General features: G+C 49.0%; 1 protein-coding gene across 2 annotated transcripts in view; it reads left to right on the top strand.

The window, feature by feature from the left end:
- ces3 (carboxylesterase 3) overlaps window positions 1-10000 on the top strand; it is a 10603-nt gene that overhangs the window by 229 nt on the left and 374 nt on the right. Inside the window, exons 2-12 of one of the 2 annotated variants that reach the window (XM_080476062.1) lie at window positions 1263-1470; window positions 1555-1693; window positions 4191-4324; window positions 4426-4579; window positions 4661-4765; window positions 4957-5058; window positions 5325-5465; window positions 6728-6808; window positions 7555-7696; window positions 7807-7956; window positions 8049-8121. In XM_080476062.1, the coding sequence (XP_080332188.1) occupies window positions 1263-1470; window positions 1555-1693; window positions 4191-4324; window positions 4426-4579; window positions 4661-4765; window positions 4957-5058; window positions 5325-5465; window positions 6728-6808; window positions 7555-7696; window positions 7807-7956; window positions 8049-8121 (1429 nt within the window). The remainder of the gene's footprint in view (window positions 1-1262; window positions 1471-1554; window positions 1694-4190; window positions 4325-4425; window positions 4580-4660; window positions 4766-4956; window positions 5059-5324; window positions 5466-6727; window positions 6809-7554; window positions 7697-7806; window positions 7957-8048; window positions 8122-10000) is intronic. The other variant, XM_080476063.1, reaches the window with a different exon arrangement.

Raw genomic sequence — 10000 nt, 5'->3', positions numbered from 1 at the left:
TGGATTAACGGCTTCGAACGTGTCGGTCGATGAGTCGTTCAGTCAGTCTGGGTCGCTGCCAGGAGAAACTTGTTGTTGTCATAAAGTGTTGATCGATCACATCGATCAGTTTCCAGAGCAGCGGTGAGTCAGAGGTCAGAGGTCAGAGGTCAGAGGTCAGAGGTCAGAGGTCAGACTCTGCCTTCATCCGCAGGACCAGAAGACCCAGAACCTTCAGTGTTTTCAGAACGGTGCAGCTTCATGAAAACACTCCGTCTCCATGGAAACAAGAGAAAACTTTCTGTTTTCAAACTATATTTCACTTCGTTGATGAACATGAAGGAATGAATCCGTTCATAACACTCGCTCTTATAAACGTTCTTAAATATGGAACGACAATATTGAGTCGGATCAGACGAGGCTTTTTTACTGCACTTAAGTAGTTTTTCAAGGTATCGGTACTTAACTATCTATCTATCTATCTATCTATCTATCTATCTATCTCTCTCTCTCTCTCTCTCTCTCTCTCTCTCTCTCTCTCTCTCTCTCTCTCTCTCTCTCTCTCTCTCTCTCTCTCTCTCTCTCTCTCTCTCTCTCTCTCTCTCTCTCTCTGTCTGTCTGTCTGTCTGTCTGTCTATCTAACTATCTATCTATCTATCTATCTCTCTCTCTCTCTCTATCTATCTATCTATCTATCTATCTATCTATCTATCTATCTATCTATCTATCTCTCTCTCTCTCTCTCTCTCTCTCTCTCTCTCTCTATCTATCTATCTATCTCTCTCTCTCTCTCTATCTATCTATCTATCTATCTATCTATCTATCTATCTATCTATCTATCTCTCTCTCTCTCTCTCTCTCTCTCTCTCTCTCTCTCTATCTATCTATCTATCTATCTCTCTCTCTCTCTCTATCTATCTATCTATCTATCAAAAGAGAAAAAATATATAAAATATTTATTAATGTTATCAATTTTGTTATTATAAAACAATGATTGTGTTTGAAAAAGAAAATATAATCTGCAAAAAAATGATGATTCAATATAAACTGATGAACTAAAATCGAATCTAATAAATGATGAGTAGAAGAGCATTACAGTTGTAATTAATTCAGCATTCTGGATTATTAAAGTAAAAACAGGTACGTTTGAGCATCATGTTTAGATGGAAACACACACACACACACACACACACACACACACACACACACACACACACACACACACACACACACACACACACACACACACACACACACACACACGTTGTGCTGTGTGTGTCCAGCAGGGGGCGATGACCTTGTGGTCTCCCTGAAGGACGGCCGGATCAGAGGAGGCTATGTGGCGGTCAGAGGGACTAACCGGAGGGTGAGGCAGTTCCTGGGCCTCCCCTTCGCCCGGCCCCCCGTGGGGCCCCTCCGCCTGGCGGCCCCTCAGGCCCCGGAGCCCTGGGAGGGGGAGGGGGAGCGCGACGCCACCCATCAACCCAACATGTGAGAACCACACCACCAGTCCTAACCCCCCCCCCCCCCCCCCCCTCCCCCCCGAGGTGACTCAACCTGTCCCCCGTCCCCCAGGTGCGTCCAGGACGCAGAGTTGCTGGTCAACGTTTCCAGGACCATGTCGATGGACTTCAGCGTCCCCCAGGTGTCGGAGGACTGCCTCTACCTGAACGTGTACACTCCAGCTGGAGCAGCAGCAGGAGACAAGCTGCCGGTCAGCACACACACACACACACACACACACACACACACACACACACACACACACACACACACACACACACACACACACACACACACACACACACACACACACACACACACACACACACACACACCTTCACTGGCCTCAGGTTGTCTCCATGTTTGAGGTCACAGTTGCAGTGAACCTCTGAAGACACTGATCAGATCAACTGGACGATCGATGAAGTTCAATGAAACCGACCAGGAGAACCTCTGGATCAGAACTCTGCTGCCTGGACCCAGGAGAACATGGAGCAGCAGTAGGGGCAGCAGTAGGGGCAGTAGTAGGGGCAGTAGGAGCAGCAGTAGGAGCAGCAGTAGGGGCAGTAGTAGGAGCAGCAGTAGGAGCAGCAGTAGGGGCAGTAGTAGGGGCAGCAGTAGGAGCAGCAGTAGGGGCAGTAGTAGGGGCAGTAGTAGCAGCAGTAGGAGCAGCAGTAGGAGCAGCAGTAGGGGCAGCAGTAGGGGCAGTAGTAGGAGCAGCAGTAGGGGCAGTAGTAGGGGCAGTAGTAGGAGCAGCAGTAGGAGCAGCAGTAGGGGCAGTAGGGGCAGTAGTAGGGGCAGCAGTAGGAGCAGTAGTAGGGGCAGTAGTAGGGGCAGTAGTAGGAGCAGCAGTAGGGGCAGTAGTAGGGGCAGTAGTAGGAGCAGCAGTAGGAGCAGCAGTAGGGGCAGTAGGGGCAGTAGTAGGGGCAGTAGTAGGGGCAGTAGTAGGAGCAGTAGTAGGAGCAGCAGTAGGGGCAGTAGTAGGAGCAGCAGTAGCAGTAGGAGCAGCAGTAGGAGCAGCAGTAGGGGCAGTAGTAGGGGCAGTAGTAGGAGCAGCAGTAGGAGCAGCAGTAGGGGCAGTAGGGGCAGTAGTAGGGGCAGCAGTAGGAGCAGCAGTAGTAGCAGCAGTAGGGGCAGCAGTAGGAGCAGCAGTAGGGGCAGTAGTAGGGGCAGTAGGGGCAGTAGTAGGGGCAGTAGTAGGGGCAGTAGTAGGAGCAGCAGTAGGAGCAGCAGTAGTAGCAGCAGTAGGGGCAGCAGTAGGAGCAGCAGTAGGGGCAGTAGTAGGGGCAGTAGGGGCAGTAGTAGGGGCAGTAGTAGGGGCAGTAGTAGTAATAGTAACTGTCAGTAATAATGAGAGTGGAAACTTGTAAATACACAGTGGTGAGGAGAAACTTCTGACGCTGCATATTTAATGTACATTTACTTTAGCAGGCCACACTGTGTGTGTGTGTGTGTGTGTGTGTGTGTGTGTGTGTGTGTGTGTGTGTGTGTGTGTGTGTGTGTGTGTGTGTGTGTGTGTGTGTGTGTGTGTGTGTGTGTGTGTGTGTGTGTGTGTGTGTGTGTGTGTGTGATATTTGAAGTCAGCTGTACTTTAGCCCTGTTTGATCAGAGCTTCTGTGACGTTCCAATGAACTGTTGACATTCCCTCAGAGTACACAGTGTGTAGTGAGTACACAGTGTGTAGTGAGTAGACAGTGAGAGAAGTACACAGTGTGTAGTGAGTAGACAGTGAGAGAAGTACACAGTGTGTAGTGAGTTGACAGTGAGAGAAGTACACAGTGTGTAGTGAGTACACAGTGTGTAGTGAGTAGGCAGTGAGAGAAGTACACAGTGTGTAGTGAGTAGACAGTGTGTAGTGAGTAGACAGTGTGTAGTGAGTAGGCAGTGTGTAGTGAGTACACAGTGTGTAGTGAGTAGACAGTGTGTAGTGAGTAGGCAGTGAGAGACGGCGGGACACACAGACTACCTGGGGGACGCCAGCTGGACATTCACTGTGTAGAAGACGTCCTCAGTGGTTGTTGTTGTTCATTATGTGTCTCACTGATGTTTGTCATTGTTGCTTCTGTTGCTGTTGTGATTGATTGTTATTGATGATGATGATGATGATGATGATGATGATGATGATGATGATGATGATGATGATGATGACGATGACGATGAAAAAGAATTTCTAAAAGGAGCAGGCAGCCAGTGGACAGTCCTGTCCTCCGTCTTACCTGCTCCAGGTAGAAGGTGTGCTGCAGCGTTCTGGACTAACTGGAGACGAGCGAGGGACGACTGGCTGACTCCAACATACAGAGCGTCACAGTAATCCAGCCGGGATTAAAAGCTGGATTACTGTTTCAAAGTGCTGCTGGGCCAGAATGGTAGCACACCTTTACCTGCTGAGCCGGAAGACGCTGGACTGAACCACTGTCCTCATCTGAGTCCAGCTTAAAGTCACTGTCCATTCTAAAACCATCAGGGGACCCAGGTGGACAGGAGGGGCTCCACAGGGGCCACTGGGCCCAACACCATCACCTCCACCTGCTTTCCATTAAAACTTAGAAAGTTAAAAACCTTCCAGGCTTCAATGTCCTCAAGGCAGGACAGGAGAGGAGACAGTGAGGAGACATGGTGTCTGCTCTACGGAGTGTAGCTCTAGGTTTCCTCATGTTGTTGTTGTTGTTGTTGTTGTTGTTGTTGTTGTTGTTGTTGTTGTGTGTCAGGTGATGGTGTGGATCCATGGCGGAGGTCTGGTGATGGGGGCAGCCTCTCAGTACGACGGCTCTCCGCTGGCGGCGTACGAAAACATCGTGATGGTGGTGGTCCAGTACCGACTCGGCATTCTGGGATTCCTCAGGTGAGCCTGTGTGTGTGTGTGTGTGTGTGTGTGTGTGTGTGTGTGTGTGTGTGTGTGTGTGTGTGTGTGTGTGTGTGTGTGCTGACCCTCTCCCCTCTCAGCACCGGGGACGAGCACGCCCAGGGGAACTGGGGCTTCCTGGACCAGCTGGCGGCGCTCAGGTGGGTCCAGAGCAACATCGAGGCGTTTGGCGGCGACCGGCAGGCCGTCACTGTGGCGGGAGAGTCAGCAGGGGGCATCAGCGCCTCCATCCTGGTACTCAAAGCTCCTGAAAGACTCACTGTGGAACCGCGGGACACCTTCGGTCTGGGGCTGATCCGTCTCCTCCCCCAACAGACTCTGTCCCCGCAGGCGGAGGGTCTGTTCCAGAGGGCCATCTTCCAGAGCGGGGTCGCCACCCTGGGCACCTACACCACCCGCCATCCTCTGGCCACCGCCAAGGTGCTGCAGGAACACACACACACACACACACACACACACACACACACACACACACACACACACACACACACACACACACACACACACACACACACACACACACACACACACAGATGGCAGGTCTCCTGTCAGGTCTTCGTTGTGACGGTCTGCATGTCCTCCGTCCGTCCCTCGTCGTCCTGTCTCCTCAGGTTGTCTTCAACGTGACGGGATGCGAGCGCAGCAGCACTCAGGAGACGGTCGTCTGTCTCAGGACCAGGACTCAGGACGAGCTGGTGGCTGCGACCAAGAAGGCAAAACTGCTCCTTTGGATTTTATTAAAAACGTGAAACAGTTCAGCAACACGTTTACACAACCACAGAATGCAGAATCACCGGGGACGGCAGCCGTCCCCCCTCGATTCCTTCAATCGCTCTCCGATCATACGAACCTCTGATTCCTGCACCTGACCGATCTACACGTCGTAACAGAGTCCGGCCACTAGGTGTCAGCGTGTGAAGGCGGTGAGGAAGCAGCCGCTCCACCGGCTCACTGACGCTTCTTTGTGTTTGGAGTCCAGATGAAGGTCTACCTGGGGGCCGTGGTGGACGGAGTCTTCCTCCTGGACACTGCAGAGCAGCTTCTGCTGAGGAAGGAAGTGATGAAGGTCCCGGTGATGATGGGAATCACCAACCATGAGTTCGGCTGGATCCTGCCTCAGGTCCTCCTCACCAACCTCACCAACCTCACCAACCTCACCAACCAACCTCACCAACCTCACCAACCAACCTCACCAACCAACCTCACCAACCAACCTCACCAACCTCACCAACCTCACCAACCAACCTCACCAACCTCACCAACCAACCTCACCAACCTCACCAACCTCACCAACCAACCTCACCAACCAACCTCACCAACCTCACCAACCTCACCAACCAACCTCACCAACCTCACCAACCAACCTCACCAACCTCACCAACCAACCTCACCAACCAACCTCACCAACCTCACCAACCTCACCAACCAACCTCACCAACCTCACCAACCTCACCAACCAACCTCACCAACCTCACCAACCAACCTCACCAACCTCACCAACCAACCTCACCAACCTCTCAATACAGTACAGCTCAGTAACTAGTTACTTCAGAGGAAAGAGTACAGAGTTATGCTCTATAATCTGATGTTAGAGGAGGAATATGCTCTATAATCTGATGTTAGAGGAGGAAGGTGCTCTATAATCTGATGTTAGAGGAGGAAGATGCTCTATAATCTGATGTTAGAGGCGGGAGATGCTCTATAATCTGATGTTAGCGGAGGAGGATGCTCTATAATCTGATGTTAGAGGAGGGGGTGCTCTATAATCTGATGTTAGAGGGGGAAGATGCTCTATGATCTGATGTTGGAGGAGGTTGATGCTCTATAATCTGATGTTAGAAGAGGAAGCTGCTCTATGATCTGATGTTAGAGGAGGAAGCTGCTCTATGATCTGATGTTAGAGGAGGAAGATGCTCTATAATCTGATGTTAGAGGGGGCGGTGCTCTATAATCTGATGTTAGAGGAGGAAGCTGCTCTATGATCTGATGTTAGAGGAGGAAGCTGCTCTATGATCTGATGTTAGAGGAGGAAGCTGCTCTATGATCTGATGTTAGAGGAGGAGGATGCTCTATAATCTGATGTTTGCTCCACTTGAAAGAAGCAGATGAGTGATGGAGTGAGAGAGAGAAGAGGCAGTTGAGATGCGGTGGTCAGGAGTTAGTTCAGGTTTTGGAGGATCTTCCTCATGCAAACAGCAGTTTGGTGAAATCGTAACAGAACTGATCTCTACTGGAGACGACAGTTTCGACTAATGCTAATGCTAATGCTAACAGTATTCTCAGAGGTCAGGACACCGACAGCAGAACCCTCGAGCCCACTGGTGGTTCCATAACTGTCACTGAGTCCATTTAAAAAGCTGTTCTTTCTGCTCTATCCTGCAGAGCTTCGCTCCTCCTGGTTGGGAACGTGGCCTGAGCAGAGCGGCCGCGCTGGCTGTGGTCAACATGTTCAACCCTGCAGGCGTGCGTGTCGCTTTAAGGGCTTCTTTTATTTCTTTTTCATGTTAACTTTGATTCATTTTTGCTGCAAAAAAAGAAACTGGACAAAATGTCTAAAAGTTCTCCTATCATCCATATTTTCAACTATTCCTCTTGGTCTGGTTGGTCCAGAAACCTTGTCTTCAAAGTTTCTAGCTAGACTGTCAAAATAAAAGTACCAAGCTAGATTGCTATTATGGTGACTATCAAAATAAAGCCACCAAGTTGGATTGTTATTACGGTGACTGTCAAAATAAAATGATCAAGTTGGATTGTTATTATGGTGACTGTCAAAATAAAAGTACCAAGTTAAGATTGCTTTTATGGTGACTGTCAAAATAAAGCCACCAAGTTGGATTGTTATTACGGTGACTGTCAAAATAAAATTATCAAGTTGGATTGTTTTTATGGTGACTGTCAAAATAAAAGTACCAAGTTAAGATTGCTATTATGGTGACTATCAAAATAAAACCACCAAGTTTGATTGTTATTACGATGACTGTCAAAATAAAAGTACCAAGTTGGATTCTTATTACGGTGACTATCAAAATAAAACTACTAAGTCCAGGAGAATATAAACTGGGAGTCATGACACCACGGAGGAATCTTTGTTCTGATTGGCTCTACTGAGCATGTGCAGAACGACTAGTCACTAGTTACTATGGTGACCAGGAGCAGCGTTGTGGCGTAAACGGAGCTCGACGCTCGTCATTCCTCCGTTCCTGCTGCAGATCCCGGCGGCCAACGGCCTCATCGCAGACGAATACCTGAAGGAGGCGAAAACTCCAGAGGAGGTCCGAGACGGTTTCACCGAGATCATCGGCGACCTGCTGATGACGCTGCCCGTCGTCAAGGCGGCGGGATACCACGCAGGTGAGAGAGGAGCTGCAGAGCCCAGTGGAACAGAGGCGACCTTTGACCCTTGGCCTGGGCTGAAAGGAGGCCCCTCCCACCTCCTCTCCTTTTCCCCTCTGCACATCCAGGCGCGGGCGTCGACGTCTACTTGTACGAGTTTGTGTACGAAGCGGGGCTTCACAAGGCGAGCAGGCCGAGCTTCGTCAAGGCGGACCACGCCGACGACGTGGGCTTCATGTTCGGTGGATGTTTCTGGGACGGACAGATCAAAGTCCTCGGTACGTGAAGGCAGAACCTTCTCCAGCGCCGGGTCTGGGTAAACAGGCGGCGCTGTTTGACGCTGTGATGAAACTCTCTGTCCCGCCTCCAGGAACCGTCCCCTCGGAGGATGGGCGGATGTGTCGGACCATGATGGCGTACTGGGCCAACTTCGTCCGCAGTGGGTGAGTAACGGCTGACGACTCCACCGCCGTTAAACGGAACATAACGGAGAACACATCCTTTCTTTGTTTCACAATAGCTTCGCCGTCACTGTGCTACTTTTTGAAAATGATGTCGGTTTACGCTGCAGCGGCAGACACTGAAGACCATGTAGTTAGCTTACCGGGCCACAAGTTGGCGCTGTTGTTGGTCATGTTTTCATCTACGTGTATTTATCTATTAGTTTATTAGTTTGAATCTATGTATTTGACCAACTTTTTGAAAAAAAAACTACTCACCTGAATTCCATGAAATCTTCAGGGATGATTTGTCACCATCAAGGATCAATCATTAGATTCTGGGGCGCCGCGCTCTACCGAGTGTAGCTCTAGGTTATCTAATGAACAGGGATGGGAAAAGAGGGTGTGACTTGGGATTCTGTGTGTTTTTGTTGATTAGATTGTGACTCGGAACATATGAAACATAATTTGGATCACATGTAGAAACGTGACGAAAAGAAGAATTTACTTTGTCCGACTTCCTGTCCGACGTTCGCAAAATAAACCTGGACACTTGTGGAAAGTGTGCGAGTGGAGGCGGAGTTAACGGCACAATCATCCCCATTTCAGCGTCTCAGTGACGAGTTTGGTTTAGAAGTCTCTACTGGATTTTATCATGGTGACTAGAAAAGTACCATATTTCAGGAGAATACTGTATGTCGGGAGGAAACTCTGTTCTGATTGTCTCTACTGAGCACGTGCAGAACTACTAGTTACTAGACCCGGTGAGCATGACCAGTAGCAGTGTTTCTGAGGAGAGTACTGTAGTATAGTGTACTGTCCTCTGCATGTGTGTCTGGTTTCAGGACAAAAACAACCAACAGCGCCACCTCGTGGCCCGGAACGCTAACTGCACCTCTTTCAAATAATTGTTGCGTAAACATGAAACTTTTCTGAAACAAAAACTGTCAGTAAGTCAGGAACAGCTGCTCCTTACTGAACGTGTCTGTTGGATCCGCCAGCGAGATTATAAAATCATCCACGTTTTTATTTGTCTGGTAACAATAAATCTCAGAAAGTACTCAGCAGAACTTCACGGACGCAGTTTGATCAAAGGAAGAACCAATTAAATGTTGACGTGATCCGGATCAAAGATTATTGGGACAAATCTTCATTTTGCTGTTTATTGTTGAGCCTGTCACTTTAAATGACAAGTGCATTGTGGGAAATATCTTGGTTCTGGGAAGTTCGTGAGTGAAACTCCATAATAACCCGGGCTTCTTCCACTATGGTGGGGGTGATCACTATGGTGGGGATGATCACTATGGTGGGGATGATCACTATGGTGGGGATGATCACTATGGTGGGGGTGATCACTATGGTGGGGATGATCACTATGGTGGGGGTGATGGCCTGGAAGAAGGTAAGACTATGGTTTAATGAAAAACAACCATGTGATCACCAAAGTGAATAAATGAATAAAGGCAGTGGAAGTGGAACATGTGTCACTTCCTGTGGATTACATGTCACTTCCTGTGGATTATGTGTCACTTCCTGTGGATTATGTATCACTTCCTGTGGATTATGTGTCACTTTCTGTGGATTATGTATCACTTCCTGTGGATTATGTGTCACTTCCTGTGGATTATATGTCACTCCCTGGGGATTATGTATCACTTCCTGTGGATTATGTATCACTTCCTGTGGATTATATGTCATTTCCTGTGGATTATGTGTCACTTCCTGTGGATTATATGTCACTCCCTGGGGATTATGTATCACTTCCTGTCGATTATGTATCACTTCCTGTGGATTATATGTCATTTCCTGTGGATTATGTGTCACTTCCTGTGGATTATGTGTCACTTCCTGTGTCCATGTCGCCCCTCAGCGGCGGTCAGAG

The sequence above is a fragment of the Lipophrys pholis genome (assembly GCF_963383615.2).
Source record: "Lipophrys pholis genome assembly, chromosome: 11".
NCBI classification, from domain to species: Eukaryota; Metazoa; Chordata; class Actinopteri; order Blenniiformes; family Blenniidae; genus Lipophrys; species Lipophrys pholis.
Note: the sequence above shows the minus strand (reverse complement) of the source record. Positions and strands in the feature narration are given on the sequence as shown.